Source organism: Ananas comosus, linkage group 6 (genome assembly GCF_001540865.1).
Source record: "Ananas comosus cultivar F153 linkage group 6, ASM154086v1, whole genome shotgun sequence".
Classification (NCBI taxonomy): domain Eukaryota; kingdom Viridiplantae; phylum Streptophyta; class Magnoliopsida; order Poales; family Bromeliaceae; genus Ananas; species Ananas comosus.
In genome coordinates, this window is record NC_033626.1 from 587,930 (window position 1) to 611,475 (window position 23,546).

General features: G+C 36.6%; 4 protein-coding genes across 5 annotated transcripts; 2 read left to right on the forward strand and 2 right to left on the reverse strand.

Annotated features, from left to right (window-relative positions):
* On the reverse strand, positions 990-5,258 carry LOC109711999 (pentatricopeptide repeat-containing protein At5g27460). Of its 2 annotated transcripts, XM_020235400.1 has the most exons (3): positions 4,113-5,258; positions 2,621-2,954; positions 990-2,542 (listed from the first exon to the last, which is right to left on the reverse strand). In XM_020235400.1, exons 1-3 carry the CDS (start codon positions 4,455-4,457, stop codon positions 1,698-1,700), a joined length of 1,524 nt encoding a protein of 507 aa, XP_020090989.1. In that variant the 5' UTR covers positions 4,458-5,258; the 3' UTR covers positions 990-1,697. The 2 variants fall into 2 exon arrangements, with proteins under 2 accessions (XP_020090989.1, XP_020090988.1); XM_020235399.1 differs by having other exon boundaries at positions 990-2,954; positions 4,113-5,250.
* LOC109711556 (protein DA1-related 1-like) lies at positions 8,143-13,183 on the forward strand (the record flags this gene model as incomplete). Its single annotated transcript, XM_020234682.1, is given in 13 exon segments — positions 8,143-8,340; positions 8,435-8,614; positions 9,271-9,437; positions 9,620-9,710; positions 9,984-10,116; positions 10,532-10,652; positions 10,724-10,807; positions 11,284-11,403; positions 11,533-11,745; positions 11,970-12,032; positions 12,123-12,241; positions 12,419-12,477; positions 12,666-13,183. Coding segments are annotated over 11 exon segments (1,467 nt in total). The 3' UTR covers positions 13,004-13,183.
* On the forward strand, positions 15,966-17,816 carry LOC109711600 (serine/threonine receptor-like kinase NFP). The gene has a single exon (XM_020234738.1). It carries the CDS (start codon positions 15,966-15,968, stop codon positions 17,814-17,816), a length of 1,851 nt encoding a protein of 616 aa, XP_020090327.1.
* Positions 18,517-23,175, reverse strand: LOC109711215 (protein ABHD17A-like). Its single transcript, XM_020234148.1, is given in 7 exon segments — positions 18,517-19,167; positions 19,640-19,687; positions 19,780-20,016; positions 20,822-20,858; positions 22,620-22,837; positions 22,946-22,974; positions 22,977-23,175. Coding segments are annotated over 7 exon segments (870 nt in total). The 5' UTR covers positions 23,017-23,175; the 3' UTR covers positions 18,517-18,906.

The window sequence follows — 23,546 nt, forward strand, 5'->3', positions numbered from 1 at the left end:
TCTAGTTTGTTGATTTGGCTTTGCTTATTTTATGAATCTGGCCCATTTCCCTCTTTTCTCAGACTGAGCATAGTGTAATATGCATGTACTTGATCTTGAGAGGTGATAATGTGGAGCTAGTTGTATCTTGATGAGTCTATTATGTTACAGTTCTACCAGAACATCAATAATAAATCAATCATATATATATATTTTTTTAAAAGATAGGTAGCACGCTACCCATTTCGTTTATTTCAGTTAGAAATAAACTTAGCTGGAAATGTGNTATATATATATTAAGAGAATTTTAAAGAAAATATTTTTTAATAATTATGATGGGATGGGCAAATTTAAGGGGAATAATTTGATTGGTTGAGAATGCTACATCAGCTATATAATAATCGGTGCATTGTAGGCTTTTCACTTAGTGTAAGAGTGTTGTTTGGTTGCTGCTGTTTTTCGTGCTTTCAAGAACTCTCTGTACATGGGATGCTTGAAAGGTGGTAGAAGGAAAGCATGCTATGTTTATTATGACTCTCCAGGAGGTGGAATTAAAGCATTTGTGTATTGCGCTGGTATTATGGAAACATTGTAGTTACCGCATTATTATTTTTTTACAGGTGCTCTTATTGGCATCTGATTTGCATGTATTTTTGTGTGAAGTAGTAGCAAAATGTTATGATTTGTGCTATACGGGTGCAGTAATCAAGCTGAAAGGTTTTTTTTAAAATTTTTGTTCACTAGATTATTCTATGTGTAGGGCATCTTTCATTGTCTTTAAATGAGAGTTGGTGAGTCGTAACCCTTTCCTTGTTTACGTCAGTGTGGCTTATACGCAAGTGGTATTTATATGCGGTTACTTGAATACCGCATTTAAGTTGTTCGATTGATTTTTCTAGTAATTTGATTGATTTTAAGAAAAAAACTGCTAGAAACATGAAAATTTAAGGAGTTGCTGACTAACTGATGCCAAAATTTAAAGTAGTGCACTGACAAATTCCAAAATCATGTAATTACACATCTCTCATGTTTTATAGGCTACGGAACAGAGAAATTAAAATCATGCATACGACAGTAATATTTCAACTTATTAGACGGTACTTTACTGCTGTATTAATACCGGTACCTCTGAAGTATAAAAGATTATTTACAATGTAAATTAAAAAATACTCCGCAAGAACGATACCAACCAACAACACCATTGGGTTCGGGTACAAAAAATTTCTGAAAGATGAAAGCAATTGAAGTTCGAAAACACGGTTATCACTGTCAAAAATGAGTTTTAGTAGGAATGCTCATGCTTTCAATGCCCCAGCAGTGTAGATTCCGAATGCTTTTGCTAGCCAATCTCCTTTCATACCTGAAATCCTCGACGACGCCACCACCGGAGCATTCCTTGCTGGCTGCATTGAGAATTGCCCTGTTAAACCCTACCCTTGCCGAAGGCCTGCAACTCATTTTTGCATAACAGATGCAGAAGAACACACGTGCGCGCCCACGTTTCGAGAGAAACTTTAAACTCGCGTAGGATGGCTCTTGATTGCTCTTGACGAAGGGAACCGGCTCTTTCTTAACAAATATAGTTCTTCTGGGAGCTGGGCTTCGCCGATGAGCTCATTCAGATAGAGCAGTTAGAGCCCTGCAATGTCGCAAAGCGGAGCTGCTTTGATATATCACGGCGGAAAAGATCTGTGATTTCTTTGCTTCCATAATGACGATCACAAAATATCGACAATATCGATCTCATTGGCACGTATAATTAGTTCCGCGGTTTCGTCGTCCAAATCTATCTGATCTCTTGCCATCATCTTAGGGATATTCGGGGGAGCTCTCTTAGTATTTATACATACTCTTATAAAGGATTTGTACAATGGCAAGCTCATGATATTCAGTTTTCTTAGAACCTTCACATACCTCTTCGCGTTCTCAAAATCACCTTCCTCCTCAAAATGCTCTGCTATGGCCTCCACAATCGCAGGATTCGGCCTCCAACGACAAAACTTCAACAAAGAAAAGCCCTTTTTCATGGCCTCTACAGCTTTCTCCATCTCCCTGTTCTTCACCCATCCTTCCATTAAAATTTCCCATGTCTTGTAATTTGGTTTGGCACCTTTTTCCAAAGTATAGAGGTGAAATTTCTCAGCCTTTTCCATCCACCCATTCCTCACATAAGCACCCAGAAGAACATTCGATACTCGGACATCATACTTAAAGCATTCTGATTCCCAAGTTCTAAAGACCCTCTCTGCCGCCCCTATATCACCAACTTTAATCAAACACAACATAACACACATGTAATTTACACAAGTGATTCTACTTGGTACCTTTTTACTAGCTTCCCAAAGCCTAATAACCCCTTCCCTATCCCTCAAAGAAGCATAGATTGTCATGATGAAAGAATAGCCCAGCCGTTTCCTTGCTGAAAGCTTCTGTTCAGCTGTTCTAAGGGCTTCAAAAGCTTTCTGGATAAGCCCGTATTTTATGTAGATATTAGCTAAGGTCGAGTGCGTGCTCCAACCAACCTCGATGTCCTTATCATTCACCATCTCCTTAAGCACCATCTCTACAGAAGTTGCATTAGAAACTTCCGCACATGCATTCATCCAAAGGTTGTAGGAAACAACATTAAGAGGGATCTTACTGTTTTTCATATGCCTAATAACTGCCAGAACCTTTTTGTATTGACTTGTGGCCACATAGAGCTTCATCATTTCATCGAAAAGGTAAGGATTCACGGCTAACCCGTAGTTTTGCAGCTTTGCCATTAGGGTCTCGGCTTTTTCCAAGTCCCGTGCCTTAACATAATAATGGAGGAGAGGAAAAGATGCAGCCTTCTTTGAAGCACTGGTTGATAATTTCCCGAAGTACTCCTCAGCTTCAGATATATTGCGAAGTTTGGTGATCAAATCCAATATGGCTGCATGATCAGACGATGCTAATTCAAACTTTCTGCATGACTCCATCCATGTTAAAATCTGCAGTGTGATGGAAGAAATGTTCATATTTACAATTTTAGGGTTAAACTGAAACAAGACAAGCAAATTGCAATGAATAGAATGAAAATGTTAACAAGTTCTTTATATATAACAGAAAATTTATTGCGCCATAATGAAGCTTGATCATTTTGATCTTACAATACGGGGGGAAAAAATAATAAACATGAAGAGTGATTTTCTGTCTGGGAAGGGAAAATTTGGCAAATGATTCCGACTTGGTCTGGCAGAGATCTGCTTTCTGCTGTGGAACTGTGGAAGGTGCCAAACAAGTGTTGTCCATCTTCTTACAGAACATTAGATGGTTGGACAGCAGAACCTTGTATAAACTGCTAGATTGGAGTTATGTACAGACAGGCAGCAAATCTTAGCTTTAAATCTTATGCAATCAACTCGATCCTGCAGCAGGGCTGTTCATAAATTAACTCAAGTTTATTTGAGAAGCTATAATGCAGAGATCAAATCGTTCGAAAATACAAACACTCCAATGTTGTATCCATCAGGCAAAGCATATACTGCTAGCAGAGACCCCGAGAAAACCAGAACTATCGAATTGCTTCCTTAATAAAATCTTTGATATTCTTCAATTGCTCAAGCATGTAAAGTATATTTAAACGAGAAAGTAAACACGAATTCTCCAAATCACCACCTGAGAAGTCTCATCTGTGAAAGATTCATATCTCCTCTATTCTTTCTCGGTACGGATATGAAAGTTATCCATTTTCCGTACCATGCGAGTGTGCCGCAACAGTAACAAAATTATTGTAAAATACGAAGCTAAGCGCCAGTAACATATTATCGATAATGTTATCTAGTCTATCTGAGTATCATCATCAAAAACAATTCCTATCTGGGCTATTAATTCCAAACACCTGCACAAAGATCTTCCTAAAATACAAAACATATCAACATGCTCCACTGCATTAACTTCAGTCATGCATACCCAATATCAAAGATAATGCCCAATTAGCAAAAATGTCAGAGTACATTCACACATAGTTGTCGAGTTTGCTGCATATTGTGCCAAATTTTGGCTCAAGAACAAGTTTTTATGGCAAGAATTTTCGATTTTACTAAATAAACCCTAGATATGTCAGAGTCCACCACTGGGACTGAAACACGTAAGAGTGGATCGCTCACCTCGAGCGCGTGCTTATACCGCTTCGCCTTCCTGAGCTCCGCGATGATGCGCCGGAGCTCGGAAATGGCGACCTCGCCCCCTCCGCGCACCCACTCGTCCAGCGCCGCCGCCGCGCTCTGGCGATCGAAGCGAAGCCGGAGGAGGCGACGTCGTAGGTCATCGGCCTCCGCCGCCGAGGATTCTTCGGGGGAGACTCTTAGGGTTGGGGTTCCGGTCGCCGTGGGGATCGAGGAGAACGGGCTAGGGCTGGGGTTAGGGTTAGGGTTTCGGAAGAGGAGGAGGGAGAAGAGGGTAGTTGAGAAAATGGGGTTTCGAGGGCGCGAACGAAGGAGAAGAGTTGCCATGAGAATGAGGCGAATTAGCTGAACCGTTACTGGGTTTTTATACGGGTTCGGACCGAACCGGTTTGCACCATTATGGGCCGGGTTCAGGTGGAATCCCTGTGCAGGTGCATTGGCTATAAATTAGGGCTTGTTTGTTTCACCGGCCGGAATAGGTCGGAACTTGCGAGTTTCAATCGCACCCCCCATCACGACTTCGGAATAGGTCGGAACTCGCGAGTTTCAATCACACGCCCGATCTCGACTTTTGCTATAGTAGGGAATAAATTCATACTTTCATACTGTACACGAGATTAGAGTCGGTACTTACAGACCTACGCTATCAACTGCTCTCTTCATCTAATCTTCGAATTCGCAGATATCCTCTAAACATTTGTGCTCGCCGTTTGACGAGGTGATGACTCATGCATTGGATATCGGGATGTGGGGCGAAAGAAACATGCCCTTATCGGGTGAAAGAAACATTGCACTAGTAGTCACTGAACTTCTGCTCGAGTTTTATTTTGGTTTCTCTCAATCAAAACTCGGTAGGGGTTAAGATGGAAACCTCAATACAACCTCGTTGGCTTTCATTTAACAGGTCTGTTTGTACCAGCTTCTGTTCTTTACAACTCGCTTTGTCGCTGTTTAATTCAACGTAATTGTAAATGCAGTATAGCTACAAATGCATACAATTGAAAATACGCAGCGGTTATAATTTCATATATCTTATTTGGTTGGATATAGAAGAAAGTGTTGTAGTGATAAATAATTTGTTTCGATGCATGTGGTTGAGAAGTACATTACAAAATTCCATCGTTTTATAAAGAAGGAGGTGAGATTACCCCCTATATAGAAAAAAAGGAAAAAATAATTAAATGGTTATTAGAGAGGTAAGTTTATTTTTGTTTAAAGTTATTTTCTTCAAGTACAGTCGTAATTGTAGCAGTTAAATTTAAATGTGTCAAACGAACATGAATTTAAATCTGTATGTAGTTATAATTATAGTGTAGTTACAACTATATATAACTAAATAATCCCTTAGTCGACCAGAAAAATGAAACAATGTTGATTCCATAATAATAGAATAATGATGGTTTCCTTGCATCTAAAACTAGAGGTACTATTATTAGGAAGAACATTTCTTTCAAAGGATGAGAGGGGAATTGAAAGATAAGGACATTTAGCAGTGTGGTCACACATTACAACCTAAATTATAGATATGAAAAATATGAATTAAATTTTCCAAAAAGTAATAATTAATCTATATATGCAGTTTAAAATATTACTATTGATTTTATTAATATGTATATATAGTACACAAAGTATCAATTACAAAGACCAAGGCCTCTATCCTCACCTAACTCTAATATGTCACATCCTACATAAGATTGACAGTTGCTAAGAAAAAAAAAAATTTACTATATCTGTATTCGACTGAATCCGAATTTTAATCAAATATATTATTTTTAAATTCAAATCTGATTTAAAATCAGATGCTCGGATTCGAATTGAGTTAAGATAAACAAAATTATATGTTAAATAGAAACTCAAGTTTCAAAACTATGTATTATAAATAAGAACAACATAATTATATAATTTTTATGTCTAAAATCCGTTCTAATTTTACTTGAATTTTTGGACGGGAACTTTTTTATTCGAATTTGATTATTTTTGGGTCGGTAAATTGGGTCGGATCATAATTTGCTAATTCTAATTATGAAATAAATAAATATGTCATTTCCGAGGACACCTTAGTACATTGGTCAAAGAAGGACACTTCAAACCTCTTCCCTAAAATTATGTCTTTTCAGGAGCCTTTTTGGTTTTGGTGAGTGATGTGGGTAATTCATGTCGTTTTCTTAAGCTCTTCACCTAATTTAACCTAATTCTCCTCAACTTAATGATATTTTATTTATAAAAAAATAATATCAACAAAATTTATTTATTTTTATATCAGAAATAGATTAGATACATTAAATTTCATCAAATTGAGTTAAAAAGTATCTATAAGTCAATAATAAATTTAGCTCGGTGAATAATGCTAAAAATTTAATATTCGATTTGAAATTGCACATTAGTATAGTTGTTTGGTTTCCGCAAATATAGCACATGATATATATGTATATATGTTATAAAAATTGATTGAGATATAATATTTATAGTTCTGTCCAAAAATGTATATATATATATATTTTATATTTTTTCCTAACTTTTTTTTGCCCAATAAAATGTGACTCTCAATACAAAACAAACCCTACATTAATTTTCAAGAAAATGTGTAATTTGATAAAAAAAACTTAGCCAATAATAAAGCGTATTAACATTGGATTATGTTCAACTGACCAAGAATAATTTGATATAATAATACATTTATATCTTATTTTCAAAAAATTGACTCGAAAGTTGAATATTTATGCCAGGCAAATATTTATTAGTGGTATTCTCTTCATTCATAAAATACCATTAATTTTTTTGAATAAATCAAATAGATATGCTAAATAAAATACTTTTACATAAAATAGAGGTGAAGAGTATGGTTGAGTTGTAAAAGATATTAAATGTTGTGAAAATTAGAAAGCTAAATAGTACTGCATTAATTTATATGCCATGTTAGTTTTCTTAATTTCTTTTTTTAAATTTTTTTCCTGCCTTTTTCACGTATTCTATTGCGAAAGTAATTTTTATTATTGTCGAAATAAATATACTCAAATTTTATTATAGTTAAAGAAAGAAATCTAATTAAGAAAGAAAATAATTTACAAAATTAAAGAGAAAAATATATATAATTTATCTCAACTACCGCCCGTTTTAATTTGATTATTTAATCTTTAAAAATTTTAATTCTACTATTTAATTTTTTTTTAATTTTATTTAATTTAAGTTAGCTAATAATTTTCTAGCTCTAAAATTTGAATAGAATATTTTTTTTGATAAGTTATTAATTATCAATTTATCAAGATATCTAATTAATTAAAATAGTATAAATTTTTAATACTTTTTATACATTTTTATCTAAATTTTTTTATTAATAATTAGCAATTAATATTAATTAATAATTAATAATAATAATAAACATGAAAACTTAGAAAACCAAAGAGAGGAAAAATCAAGGAGAATGCTGAGAATCTCTCTTTCCTTTTTATTATTTGGTAGTCCCACTTAAACACAATGAAAAGGTTGACCAAAAAAATTAAAAAATAAAAATAAAAATAAAAATAAAAATAAAAATAAAAAAAAAAAATAAAAAATAAAAATTCCACCCTTTTCCCCTCAAAAGTTTTCAACTTTTTCTCCTCTCTCTCTCTCTCTCACTCTCTCTCATTGGTGGGTGGGTTCTTGGCTCCTCTACGCCCCACCCAACCCCTTCCCCCTTTCGATCCATTACCACTTCGCAAAAACCTTTTTTTTCTCTTTTTAATACCCTTTCCACCCACTTTTTTCAATTTTTTTCAAGGCAAAAACTCATCTTTTTTTGTTATCTCGGATCACTCGTAGTTTTTTTTTGCTGTTTTTTTTAACCTTTTCGATACAAAACAATCAAATTTAAAGCTTTTAGGAACCGTTTTGCGTTGGCGCACACACAACCGTATTCTCCTTTTCCTCTTTTTTTCCTTTTTGTGTGTGTGTGTGTGTGTGTGTGTGGGTTGGTTTTGTGTTCAGGGATTTTTAATGACATTTGGAGTGTTAACTACTGCGGCTTTGGGGGGGACCCACGTGGGGATACAGCTCCAAGAAGCGTGAGGAGTGTTCAACACCCACATGGGTTTTGGATTACCAAATCCTTCATCGGTTTGATGTGGATTTTTTTGGTGATTTAATCGGATTTGACTGGGGGGAGAGGGAGTTTTTTGAGATCTCCCCCCCTTTTGGCTTCGGATTTGGGGTTTTGATGAAGCAATTCTTGGTAAAGTTCCTTCCTTTGATTTTTCTCTATTTGATTTGTAATCCTTTTTGTAGTTGCAAGGGGTTTCTCTTATTGTTTTTTTTTTAATTATTAGTTTACGGGAATGATTAAAACGGAGAAAAGGAAAGCGGAATTGGGGAAGAACATGAGAGATTTGATTGTTTCTGGTTGATTTTTTTGGTGATTGTTAGTTGAATTCACCTCTCGGGTCCGATTTTTGATCTGGGCCTTTCTCAATTCCACCAAATTTTACGGCTTTCGATATCGATTTGAGGTAACACGCGATCACGAATCTTATTATGCATAGGTTAATATCAAGGATAATATTTGACCAAGAAAAATTTTGTATTTGAACTTGTTTTATTCATATCAATACCCTAGCAAGATTGTGGGTTTAATCACAATTAAATTTTGCATGCGATATCTTAGTCGAATTTGATAACTCTCAAATCATTTGGGTCCTGTTGGTATTATAGTGTTTATGATTGTTGGATTAGATAAGCATCTTGAAACACTACAACTTTTTCATTTTATGTAAGTTATAGGGTGGATATTCATGTCTTGTTGTTTCGATGGTAATACTTCGTGGTAAAATAAATGCTTAAGCTTTTGCATTTGGTGCCGCTATAAGCTCCCGAGGTCTAATAAACAAGCTATTGGCTACTCATCAGATGTTCAACGTTCTTTCAATTATTGATAATGTTCTTAGAGGCAGGTTAAATATTCCATTTTTGTGGTGTTTCATGATTTGTTTTGCTAAAATTATACATATTCAATCATCGAATGGTCCTTTTTTTCTCAATTCCTTATATTACTTAATGTTTGTTGCTCGGAGCAATCAAAGCAACCTGCAACATTTCTTGTTCAAACATGAAATCAAGCTCTCTAGCACTTTTATAGTTGCGTATAATGAAGCTAATATAGTTGCAGCTAAAGTTGGCCAGGGCTGTCGTATTATAGCAACTCTTGTAATGGGTTGGCTGAACAAAATTTTTAAAGGTTCTAGCCACAAAATTTCAGAGGGGCAGTACCATGGACAATCTGGCGATGATGGCTATTGGAACGAACCCTCTAGTTCGTCGGTCGGGCCGTCAGAGGTACTTCTCTTGATCATCTTGGAGCTTTTTCCGTTAGCAGTAAACAAAGAGATAAGTAAAATATCGATAACTTACGAGACACCTGAACAGGGTTTGATGAGTATATTTGGGATCTAATCTTTTGCAATGATGTGTTCTCTTCGAAATTTTTTGCTCCTGTTGTTTGTATATGCGGAATACAGGATGTTCTTTCGGAGTTTGACAATGAAGAAATTGATCGTGCTATTGCGCTTTCCCTATCAGAAGAAGAACAGAGAAAGGCAAAGGCAGTTGGTTCGTACGACATATACTACCTCATCAAACTTTTAGCTTATCTTCCCCTTATTTCATGTGCATAATTTTATGTGTTTTTCAGTTTGAATGAGAAGTAAGATCTTAGACCGATTTTGTGAATTGTAGTTCGTTGTATGACGAGCATTATTTGTAGACTATACACCTTGTGTTAAGTAGAGTAGTTGAATTTCTTTCTTAAAAAGGATAGTCGATGTCGGGTCTCGTTACTTACGGAACTTTAGTTTTTTAATAATTTTTTTTCCTTCATTTCAGAGAAGGAATCGCTCTTGGATGAAGATGAACAATTTGCAAGAGCTTTGCAAGAAAGTTTGAATGTTGAATCTCCGCCCCGTGAAAATGGCAATACATATCAACCATTACCTTTTATCTTTTCTTCTGGGTTCAGGTAATTCTCTTGCTTTGCTCTCAATCCTTGAACATCTAGTTGAACATTATTTCAATTTTCTTCTACGAATAATTGTGGAAAATTATATCAGTTTGGTGTACTTCCATTTCATCAAACTAGTTAGTGTTTGTAAGGCCGACTACAATCGCAAGTTGCAATTTACAGTCGAAAGCTCCAATTTCTGATTTTCGAAGCATCTGATTACATTTGGTGCGAATTTCATGGTTTCACATATTACATTTATGTGCATAGACATACTTCCAGTTTATCAACTGTATTCGTGTAACAGTACATGGAAACATTTTTTTGTTTTTGTACATATTTTGTGTACTTATAACCTGATGAAGAAAGGATATTTTTCCTTGTGATCTGTTACGTTATGGGGGAAAAACATTGAATCTAACTTTTGCTGTAGGATATGTGCTGGATGCAATAGAGAGATTGGCCATGGACGATTTCTCAGTTGTATGGGAGCTGTTTGGCACCCTGAATGTTTTCGGTGTCATTCTTGTAATCTGCCAATATACGACCATGAGGTAATTTTTTTCATTACTTATTTTGGAAATCTATCTACGACGGATCGAAAACTCATCAGATTGTGCTTTAGTTCTCCATGTCTGGGAATCACCCTTATCACAAATCCTGCTACAAAGAGCTTTATCACCCAAAATGTGATGTTTGCAAACAATTTGTGAGTATCTAAATTATACCTTCTTTCTCTTTGTTTTGTTCAAGCAGTTTATTATTATTATTTTTTGTTTCTAGTGATAATTTACGACGGATTAGCATAGCGTATATATTACAAGACAATTTAGTACGTAGTCATGTTCATCAAATTCAAAGCAGCATTTACTCCTCTCTACCTCGTTTTTTAAGTTTCAAGCAAATCGGCAAATAATGGTTCTTTTTCACTTACATATAAGCTAAAAGGTTTCGGAAGTTTTTGTATATCTCATTTTTATCATTTGGCTTCGGTAGCTAATTCATCTACAAAACATAAACCCGCTGCAAAAAGAGATTGTTTCTGGTAGATCATAATTTGTAATTTGTGATCTAATATTATAGCGTTAATAACCCCTCGATTTATAAATTAAGGCCTTTTATTGATAATTTTTCTTTTCACACTTTTAAGTTTTCCGCTCTCTATTCATGTCCTTCTATTTTCAGATTCCGACGAATATGAGCGGCCTTATCGAATATAGGGCGCATCCTTTCTGGCTACAAAAGTATTGTCCTTCGCATGAGATGGATGGTACTCCAAGATGCTGCAGCTGTGAAAGAATGGAGGTTGGTTCTACTACCATTTCGAAAGATTCCCTATCTAGATCAGTAAACTCGCAACATAAATTTTGACGCTATTGTGATCTATTACCTTTTATTTTCCTTTTTTTGTGTGTGTTTTTATGAAATCCATAGCCGAGGGACTCAAAATACGTGACTTTGGATGATGGGCGAAAGCTTTGCCTGGAGTGTCTAGATTCTGCAGTGATGGACACGAGCGAATGCCAGCCTCTTTACATTGACATACAAGAGTTCTACGAAGGTCTAAACATGAAAGTGGAACAACAGGTTCCGCTTCTTTTAGTTGAGCGACAAGCTTTAAACGAAGCCATGGAAGGAGAAAAGACTGTAAGTCGGTTGTCCGCAAGCCCTAGGGCTGAAATTACTGTACTTTTTATTCCGGCTAAATTCTGTACACTTTAAAACCCCACATTTTTTCCTCCCTTAACTCTACAAAATTTCATAGCTTCGCCTTGGGTTTAAAAATATTCACGAAGGCGATGTGGAAATCGTGATTTTTATGAGTCGTCTATCTTTTTTGGTTTCATTTATCTTTTTTCATCTCTAAGCAGGGTCATCATCACCTCCCGGAAACAAGAGGGCTCTGCTTATCAGAAGAGCAAACTGTGAGCACGGTAAGAAGCCTCTTCAACTTTACATCATGTTATTGTTTAACATTTTTGCCATTCATATGATACGCTCGGCTAAAAAACAACTATTTTCAGATATTAAGGAGACCGAGAATTGGGGCTGGAAATAGAATTATGGACATGATAACGGAACCATACAGACTCACTCGGCGATGCGAAGTAACTGCAATTCTTATTCTATACGGTCTCCCTAGGTAAGATTCGACTTCTCGTTTTTCAGAAACAACATTATGGTATGTTTAAATCAAAATGTGGATTCAAAATGCGGATGTATAGTTTTGAATAATGAGCTTGTTTTGAATTATCTTTAATTGAATGCTTCGAAGGAAGGTCTAATTCATAAGCATGTTTCTTTTTTTTATTCCTTTCAGATTATTAACAGGTTCAATTCTAGCCCATGAGATGATGCATGCATGGCTGCGACTTAAAGGTATCGTCCCAGTTTATATATCGATTGATTGCATTACTGTTTGGTTCGCAGTAGTACGGCAAATAAGAGTTTATCTCACAGTTAGTAAATTTAGGGATTCACTTGAATTTACTAATTGTCGCCGCTAAATAACTTTTGCTGCGAAAGCAATTAAGCCCTTTGAATATGATAATTTCACTTTGTTTCAGGATATAGGGGCCTTAGTCAAGAAGTCGAAGAGGGCATATGTCAGGTTCTCGCACACATGTGGCTCGACTCAGAGCTCATGTCGGGGTCCGGCAGTAACACCGCGTCCGCCTCATCGTCATCGTCGTCGTCGTCATCCTCGTCAGGACCCACATCATCCAAAAAGGGTATGCGATCCCAGTTTGAGAGGAAACTCGGGGATTTTTTCAAGCACCAGATCGAGTCTGACACGTCTTCGGCTTACGGAGATGGTTTTAGAGCTGGAAACGTATCAGTTCTTCGGTACGGCCTTAGACGAACCCTTGACCATATAAAAATGACAGGGAGCTTCCCACTATGATTTGCTACGAATATTGTTCTGCGTTAAGTTAAAACCTAATTATTCCTTTTCATGCCTCGAGTCGATTATAAAAAGAAACCACACCCTTCTTTTGCGCAAAGTACAGTGAGATGGTACATGTAGACATGGCTACGATTACGGAATAAATTGGAAATCCAGTTCAGAATATTTTTTTGACTTCGTCGCTTGCTTAGTAGTGTTATAATTGAAGTGATTGTCGTATTATTTGTTCTTTAAATGATGAGCTAGTATAAAATTAGGCAAATGAGACTATTGATGTACTGTGCAAGGAGAAACAGACTCTAGGTTAAAGACAAAATGGCAACAATGAGGTGAAAATGCCAAATTATATGTGGCTTCTTGGCTTTTATTATACTGAGTAGGTTTTGACCAACAAAGAGTTATGATGTTGAAGTATTGGCTTTGAATTTCATGGTGAAAGGAAAGTTTACTGCACTATTGGCATTTATGTTTCAATTTGTGAGTCATTTATATTCTGGAGCTTCTCAAAGTCAATATTGTAAGCATCTTATTTTTGTCCTTTTTAATCATAAGGCCCCTTTGTCATCAGCATGAGTATAGTAATAATAAATTATTGGGCTAACTCAATGCAAATATTAAATTAGATGCATATTCAATAATTTAAAGGCCTATGGCACATTATAGCCCTGTGTATATCTTCATTCCCTGTTACAATAATCAACAGATGCTTACAATTATACAGGAGCTATGAATCATTGCTGACAAAGAAATTTTGAACCATTTGCCAGCTAATTTGCTCAGATCCACATTCCTCCCAAAAAAAAAAAAAAGGTAATGATGACAGATAGATCCTGTTTTTATGTCGGAATAAATTATTCAATAATTATTTAGTACGAAAAATGTATTTATTTATTTTTTGCGTGCGTTATTGGAAAATAGGATTTTGATTTTTTGCTTGTTAAGGCCTCGACAGCTATGATTTGATATTACATATAACTTACGAGATGGTGTATCTTATGTTAAAAGTTGGTCTGAACATGTTCCTCACCTATCAAACATGATAAGCACTTTGAATAAATCGAAGAGACAGTTTGAATAAGATATTCATGCATCCAAACAAAGCTTATTTCAAGCCAAATATTTCTGATGTTACCTTAATTTTCCTGTAATCACGAGATTCATTCACTAGTTCAATCCATTGATAAAATCACATCACATGCTCAAAAATCACAAAATTTCACTTTTGCCTCCAAACTTCAATTGTATCTCATAACAGTTTTAACTTCATCAAGTCTCAAGCTCTGGATTGAAGATATGTTAAATTATTTATAAGAAAAGGTTGATTTGCCAGTCTGTAATCATTTTCAGACAGCATGACATCCTGCTGAGCTTTCAGGAAAAGCCCACATGAGTTTTGCTGCTGAAAGTGTTCACATTGGCTAACATACTTATTATTGAATATTGAATATAAAAACATTAAAACATAGTTCTATATCGGCTTAAGCTATTGAGTAATCTGTTAGCATCAGAACAGTAGATTCTGAGTTCAAATCTCTCGATCTTTCTCATTTAATTTAGTACAGATTATGATTTAATAGGATATTACATATAACTTACGAGATGGTTTATCTTATGTTAAAAGATGGTCTAAACACATTCCTCACCTATCAAACATGATAAGCATTTTGAATGAATCAAAGAGACATTTTGAATAAGATATTCACGCATCCAAATAGAGCTTACTTCAGGCCAAATATTTTTGATGTTACCTTAATTTTCCTGTAATTATGAGATTCATTCCATTGATAAAATCACATTACATGCTCAAGAAATCACAAAATTTCACTTTTGCCTCCAAACTTCAATTTTATCTCATAACAGTTTTAACTCCATCAAGTCTCAAGCCCTGGGTTGAAGATATGCTAAAAAAAGTTGATTTGCCAGTCAGTAATAATTTTCAGACAGCATGACAGCCTGTTGAGCTTTCAGGAAAAGCCCACATGAGTTTTGCTGCTGAAAGTGTTCACATTGGCTAACATACTTATTATTGAATATTGAATATAAAAACATTAAAACATAGTTCTATATCGGCTTAAGCTATTGAGTAATCTGTTACCGTCAGAACAGTAGATTCTGAGTTCAAATCTCCTCGATCTTTCTCATTTAATTTAGTTTCCTCCATTTGATTTATGTTTATGTCTTGGGCAGTATTAGGATTCTGGAACATCCTTAAGATATATAACAACTTCCATATCTAAATTATTATAATATATAATATATAGCTTAGCTATGGTTGGTCATATGTAGGTATGTAGAAATTAATATCCAATCCAAGACCAACATATTTGTTACTTTGGTTGGTTTTTGGAGGATTTGTTGGAAGCAACACAGCAATCCTCAAGAAGCACAATCCTTGTGATATCTCTTTGTCATTTCAAGGGAATTATTATTATTTTAAAAAAAAAGGACATACAAAAATCCTAGATAATTTTTGGGGAAACTTCAATTTACCTACTTTGGTTTAACGCAGTTTTATTTTACCACGTGACTATTTTATTGTTTTATTCGTATCTAACTGTAACTTTGCTACCGTATTTGATGTCCTATTCGATGTTAGACTTTTTCAATGTCAAAAACATAAAATAAAATTATAGGATAGTTAAGCGCAACATTTTGAACTATGGAGTGGCAAAGTGAAAAAAAACGATCTACATCATTAGGTGACCTCTATTCAAGTTGTTCTTTTGTGAACATTTATTTATAAGCATAATAAACTGACCAAGTCCAAGCAGATGACATATAGATGGTATCAAATGCAATGAGAACAAGACCCAAAGAGAATAAAATCAATCCAAGCCAAGACAAAACCCCATAAGATCTTTGTAATTTTTTTAAAGTAAAATGTTCATCAAAGAGCCAAAATCAACAAAGTTCATAAAAGACTCAAAAAACCACTATCCACTTACTACAATACCAAGCCATGGTAGTATCAAAGATGAAACAATCTCTTCTCACCCTTCTTTTCTCCTCCTGTTTCATTTACCCTCTCATCAATGCTCAATCCACAAACACAAACACCACAACCTTTTCGTGCTCCTCGATCTCTCCATGCAGAACTTACGTCGCATACCGCACGCAACTCCCGAATTACGCAGACATCGGCGCGATATCCGACCTCTTCGGAGTTAGCCGCTTGTCGATAGCTAAGGCCAACAATCTTTCATCAGAGGATGGCACACTTCTCCCTGACCAGCTCTTGCTTGTCCCTGTCTCATGCGGTTGCACCGCGAACCGATCCTTCGCGAACATGACGTACGAGATTGCGAAAGGTGATAGCTTCTACTTGGTTTCGATTCGTGCCTTTGAGAATCTGACAGATTACAATGCTGTCGAGGAGTTCAATCCGTCGCTCGATCCGAGCCACTTGAAGGTCGGCCAAGAGGTGATCTTTCCGCTGTACTGCAAGTGCCCCTCGAAGATTCAAGTGGATCAGAGCATCAATTTCCTCTTAACTTATGTTTGGCAAGCAAGTGATCAGATTGACCAAGTGAGCAAGTTGATGAATTCGTCTACAAATGCAATGTTGAGTGAGAACAATTACCGAAATTTCAACAACTCGGTGGCTCGTCCGGTCTTAATCCCCGTATCGGAGCTACCGCGCCTTCCGACGCCAATTTATGATACAACTACTCATGTTTCTCAGCAAAATGCTAGATCAGATAGGACTACAATTGTAGCATGGAGTATGGTAGGGGTTATTTTGGCCCTAGTCATATTAGGTGTTCTTGCTTGCTACTGTAAAGATCACCACAATAAGGTTTTTACTTGCAATCGATCCGAGGTCACTGATCTTCTCGGATTCAGTAAAACATCTGACAATTTAGCATTTAGCCCCGCGATCAAAGGAGATAAGCTTTTGACCGGCGTATCGCAATTCATAGATAAGCCCGTGTTTTTCGATAATATGTCTTTAGCAGAAGCTACTATGAATTTCGATGATAGCTATAGAATCGGAAGTTCAGTTTACAAAGCGGAGATTGGCGGAGAGGTTTACGCAGTCAAGAAGGCCAAAGGAGAAGTCGCGGAGGAACTCAAGATACTGCAGTTTGTCAGCCATGCAAATCTCGTCAAGCTGGAAGGAGTTTCGAGTGACGAAAACGGCGATTGCTTTCTTATTTACGAATTCGCTGAAAACGGGTCATTGGATAAGTGGCTGTTTCGGAGTCCTTCGTCATCGTCGTCGAGCTCTTCGGCATTTCTTTCGTGGAAGCAAAGGCTGAGCATACTGCTAGATGTCGCCAGTGGCCTGCAGTATCTGCACGAGCACACGAGGCCGAGCATAGTCCACGGGGACGTCAGGGCGAGGAACATCCTCCTCAGCGCGGATTTCAAAGCCAAGATATCGAAATTCTCCGCGGCGAGAATGGTGGCAGGCGGCGCGACAGCATCGGCAGACGTGTTCGCTTTCGGAATTCTGATCTTGGAGGTGATCTCAGGAAGGAGAGCTATGGAAAGCGGCGAAGGTGGCAACATGAGAATGTTGTGGGAGGAGATCAGGACAGTGTTAGAGGCCGAGGAGATGAGAGAACATAGAATCAAGAAATGGATGGATCCGAGTCTCGAAGGGTTTTATCCTACTGACGGCGCTATAAGTATAGCTGTGTTGGCTAGAGCATGCGCGCAAGAGAACTATTGTCAGAGGCCAAGTATGACAGAGATTGTGTTTAGCCTTTCTGTTTTGGATCAGCTGTGTAGCTGTCCATTCGACAGAGCTTCGATGCCGAATTCCGAAGAAAATACTCCGGTAAAAGCTGCAATCGCAAGTCGCTGAAACGATGAACATTATTTTTGCTTTTTTAAACTTTCAACAAGTGCTGTGTACTTTGATGAAGTTTTGAGTGATTTGCTGATGAATATGTGTGCAGTTTCAGGGTGAGCTTGTAAGAAAGGAGGAAAATTGTGTAGGTTTAGTATTTGTATGTAGTTTTGATCACTATGATAATAGAGGTTTGTGTTGTTGCTTTTTAGTGGTTATTTCTCTTATGGAGTCACAGTGGAGTGATCTAAAGAGGCACACCCAGAATCTCCGTTGTTGCATTATACTCTTGGGCTGCGTTTGGTAAGAGAATAAGGAAGAAATAAGCACTTAATTTTATGTACTTTGCCAAATACAGCTAAATTTGATAGGAATGATATATTCTGATCCCCTACCTCTAGAAATAAGGATAAGGAGATGTTGAATTAAATGCAATTTCTTTAGGCTCTCTTTAGATGCATGAATATTGTTCAGTATCTGTCGAAAATTTATTTAAAAAATCTAACGAAGAGTGTAATCAAATGTTTAGAATTGGATACTACAATGCCGCAACATATCGATATTTGTGATAAGAGATATCCAAGACGAGTTAGCAATCGTCGGTTATTTACACGGTACCGATTATATTAACAATTACTGCAGATCATTAGTTTGCGAAAACAATTATCTGCAGGAAATCTCATTCATGAACTCGAAGGAACGAAACGGGGATATGTTTGATTCAAAAGTAACAAAGAAAACAAACATATAATTTAGAATTAGCGCGTGTTTTACACAAGCCATGTATCTGGCAAATAGTACAGACATTTATCTAAGGAGCTCATATTTGATACAAGAAACAGTATAATGCTACCAAATGTTCCAAAGTGTTGTTTCTCCCTTCGGCTTTCGTCAAATGGGGCTTTTGAACTTCTGAAAACAACTTCAGAGCAAATCTCTATGGGCCTCATCTGAAACGCATCACAATTTCACGCGAAATCCCCGTAAAAGCCCCTTTTTCGGTAAGCAAAAGCCGTTTAGGCACTCTTGAAGCTCTAATCCGCCTTTGTTAGTTTTAAACAAACATTAATTTCCATCTGAGTATCGACGCAGTTAGTAACGCGAGCTATCTCTTGCCAAATCTGAGGCACTTGTTGTGTTTTACTTCGGTAATGGTCGACGTCTGCGCATTGCTTTGTTTCGATTGTTTAGATGCAGGGAGTTTCTCCATTGCGCTAATGAATTTCCTCAAGTGCTTGATGTACTCCGGATAAGTTTCTAAATTGCAGTGGCCGCCGCCCTTTATCCAGAGCGGCTCGTACTTCTCCTTTGATAACTCCCACAGGCGCTTACCGTGAGACCAATCGACGATATCGTCGGCGGTACCCTGTACATAATTAACATATCGACTGAATACATGAACAGAACAATGAAAAAGTAAAAACATATAGAACTTATTTGAACTATGGACCATTTTGAGTCGGCTATTCAACCTTTAAAAATTTTGATTTTACTGTCTAGTCTTTCAATTTATTTGATTTGATTCAGTCAACGGCATTGTGACTTCAAAATTTGAATGTATCATTTATCTTTACTGGTTTACTTAATATACTTAATGTAATTCTCGCAATTATAAATTTATTAAAAGTACTTAGCTTAAATTTTGAAGTCAAAATTACCGTTGGTGACTCGAATCAAAGAAGCCGAAGGATTTGATAGTAATATCAAAATTTTGAAAGGTTAGATAGCCGATTTAAAATGATCTGTAATCCAGATAAGTTCTATACGTTTTTATCGAAAAAAAACACCATAAGCATACTACAATGCATTTACTAGTGCAGAAAGGAATGTACACTCACATGTATGACAAAAACAGGGCAGTGGACTTGCCGTATTTTATCGATGTTCTGCAAATACATAGAGAGACTTGTGCAATAAATCGCAGAAGCAACACCGGAACTTGAAAAATCTAAATCGTAACAAGTTGACTCAAACTTACTTTAAAAATATCGAACCAAAATGTGACTTTGACGGGGTACAAGACCCGTATGCCCGAGAGAATAGCACTATGAAGGACGACGCCTCGCAACCTCTGTAACCGCGCGGCCAGGTGCAGCGTCGGCCCGCTACCGACGGACTGGCCGTACAAGATCAGATCCTCTTGCCTTATCCCGTAATTTTTCTTCAAACAATCGTATACAGCTTCTATGTCGTAGTACGTGTTGAATTCGGATGGCTTTTTGAGGAATAACAAGCGAAAAGAAGAGAATAAAAGACAGTTTAGACATCGAATTACAGCGGCGCAAAGAATTGTAACAATTCAGGTGCATGCAAATCAATAAGGCATTTGGTTCCTCGAAAAAGCATGGAAAACTGTTTTTCGGCGAAAAAGTTTTCCATGGAAAACACTTTTCCACATTTTCATTTTTCACTTTTCCATGAAACTAGAAAAAAAATCTTTTCTAGAAAAAGTACTTTTCCTACGAACCAAATGAACGCAAAATACTTTTTTCGGCCAGAAAACTGTTTTCTGAGATGTTTTCCAGAAAACCAAAGATTTTCCGGAAATATTAGAGTAAAATCTATAATAAGAAATCATTCTTTTAGTCTCTAACTCCATTAATCGCCGTAAACAAAGACTGAATGGATCGATTCAAGAATTAATTGGTCAGCAGAAAATTTTTTTTCCCAGTACGCAATTTACGGAATAATTTTACAGAATTTGTGACGTAATTCTAGTGTTTCGACAAATGCTGCAAAGAGGGTTTTCACTGCAATGTTGAATACAACAGGAATATCTGGTTTTGTTGATGCAGAAGATAACAATAAATCGATAAATAAATAAATTTCTGGAGTATAAAATAAATTTTACTGCAGCAAAGAAAAGATTTATTAAAGATATGTGACGACTCGAACGCTAAACTCATTGCAGGGGACTTCGAGTTAAACATCGAAACTAAGTACGAAGAATATAAAATGTCGTAAGAAGCAACTGATTTCGATACTTCTGAAGCATTGGAAGGGGAAATTTAAATTCATACCTTCCCAGTGGAGGCTCCATAACCCGAGTAATCGTAGCTGCAAAATGTACCGTAAAACAATATTAAACACTGCGAAACTCGATACTCATTATCCGATAGCGAAATTGTAATGAGGATCTCGAATAATATATAATGCAAATTTAGTATGAAGCTCTTCACCCTAGTGTGTGTGTATATATATATAAATTTAGCTTATGTTAAGTGTGTATGGTGTTATCGGGTAAAATTTTTGTTGAATATGGTAAACACGTATGAAACTTACCTGAACCATGGACCATTTGGATTTGGCTATCTAATCTTTTAAATTTATTTGATTTGAGTTAGCCAACGGCACTTTGACTTCAAAATTTCAATGCATCGTTTATCTCTACAGATTTAATTAGTATATTTCATGTAATTCTCACAGCTATAAATTCACTAAAGTAATTAACTTTAATTTTGGAATCAAAATACCATTGACACTTTCTCACTTTAGTACCCTGTGGTTTAAAGTGTACTAATTTAGTATCCTGTGGTTTTATTTTTATTTTTTTATTATCGATTCTACTAATTTTTTTTGTTAAATCAATGACAAAGTTAAAACTAAATGGTATTAAAGTGAATATTCGATAACTCTAGGTTGAGGTATCTGAAGTTTTTTTTGCATATAATTTAATGAAATATTAACGGAAAAACGGATAAAAAGATAAAAATCAAACCACTGGACAATAATTTGATACACTTTAAATTACAGAGTACTAAAGTGAGAAAGTGCGCAACCACGGGGGTGGTATTTAAAGTTTACCCTAAATATTAGGAGTTTGTTGACATTTAGCCTCAAAATTTTCAAAAGTAAAAATAATAATAAGAATCCAACAACCCTAAAAAGAGAAAAGTCCACCACTCAACAAACAAAATTAGACCACCCAAAGCATAATAATTCTAAGAAAAAGGAAAAGAAGAACCATCACAAATAAATCCTACAAAAACCAACCCAAAAATCCCACCTCCCAAACCCCCCAAAAAAAATCCACCACAAACAAAACAAACAAAAAACCCATTAAAAAAAAGAAGAAGTAAAACAAGCCCAACAACAAAGAGTATCAAAGAGCAAGATTTAAGATTTTAATTAAAAACAAGAAAGAATGAAAATAAAAATAAAAGAAACGAGAGAAATGAAGAGAAAACACGTAGAACACCTCATATATAGAAAACCAATAAAACGAAAGATAACTGATCAGTGCTTTAAAATTCGCACTTTTATTATTATTATTATTATTATTATTATTATTATTATAAATGGTTAAACTAATTACACGGTGTCCGCAGGGAGCCCCCCCGACCCACATAATATTTTCCCGATAAAAGAACAAAAATAAAAATAACAAACTATAACAAGCCCATGAAACAAGCTAAAAATAACAAAATAAAATTTTTTTTAAAAAAAAAGAATAGCGGCACATCCATCTCCAAGGAAAAAGCTAAAAAAAAATATATTAAAAAAAAAATTTCGCAGAGGAAAAAAAACGATTATCTACCGCCGCTTTAAAATTCGTGACGCTTGCTATTGCGAATTTTGAAGTTTTTTTTCTTTTTCCTTAAAAGGAAAATTCATCTTAAGTTTTTAAGTTTTTCTTTTTTTTAAGCTTTTCTTAAGAGAAGAAGAAGAAGAAGAAGAAGAAAAGAGAAATATATAGCACATCCATCTCCCCAAAAAAAAAAAAAAAAAGCAAAATGCGAGAGAGCAGAGAGGAGCAGTCAGCAGCAGAAGAAGAAGAAGAATGGCCATGGCCGGGCGGGCGGCCGGCGGACGGCGGACCTCATGATGTTGACGCGGAGGTGGGCGCGGAGTTCGAGGAAGAGGTGGAGCATCTGGCCGAGGTCGGCGGCGTTGCCGTGCGAGTAGAGCACCGTCAGCCGCGCCCCCGGGTGCCGCCAGAACGCCGCCACCACCCGTTCGCTCGCCCGCGGTCTCCACCGCCCGCACCTCCGCCTCCCCCTCCCCTCCCCTCCCCCTCCCCCTCCTTCCCTTCCCCCCTCCCCCCGACATCGACATCGACATCGACGCCACCCGCATCCGCCCTCCTCTCTCCCTTCCTCCTCCTCCTCTCCGCCGCCGCGCCGCCGCGCGCCCTCCCGATACACCACCTCGTACGTCGCCGGCTCCGGCGGAAGAACGCGAACTTCGCCGCCACCGACGACGTCACGTTCCCCATTCCTTCCCCCCCCCCCCCCTCTCTCTCTCTCTCTCTCCTTCGCGCGCACAATGGAGATGGAATTGGGTCGAATTGGAGAGGGGATCCTCCCTCTCCCTCTCTCTCTCTCTCTCTCTCTCTGTTTTTTTTTTTTTTTTTTTTTGGGTGGGGGGTTTTTAGAGGTGACTATTCTTGGTAGAGGAGGAAGGGGGCGGGGGGAGGGAGGGGAGGAAACGGAGACAGGTGGCGGGGGGAGAAATTAGTATAACCATAATAACAACTATTATTATTATTATGGGTTAATTGCATACAGGTCCCCATAAATATACTGAATTGTAAATTTCTTACTGTCAAGTTCAACTTTTATAAATTATTCATGCAAAGGTACTAATATTTTCAGATATGTTCCTCTGGTTTGTTATCGTTAAAGAATCGTTCAAAAACTATTTATATTTCCAATTTTTCCATCATAAATATATCTCTTCAAAAGTTATAACAATATAGTATAAGAGGGATAAAAATATCAAAAATTAATCCGGATAAAATATTTA

What these genes read in the sequence shown, in the direction of transcription:
- LOC109711999 (XM_020235399.1), bottom strand. Translation starts at nt 4,457, where the DNA reads ATGGCAACTCTTCTCCTTCGTTCGCGCCCTCGAAACCCCATTTTCTCA. An exon ending in GGTATAAGCACGCGCTCGAG is followed by an intron (nt 2,955 to 4,112) that starts GTGAGCGATCCA and finishes ATCACACTGCAG; the next exon opens with ATTTTAACATGGATGGAGTC.
- LOC109711600 (XM_020234738.1), top strand. Translation starts at nt 15,966, where the DNA reads ATGGTAGTATCAAAGATGAAACAATCTCTTCTCACCCTTCTTTTCTCC.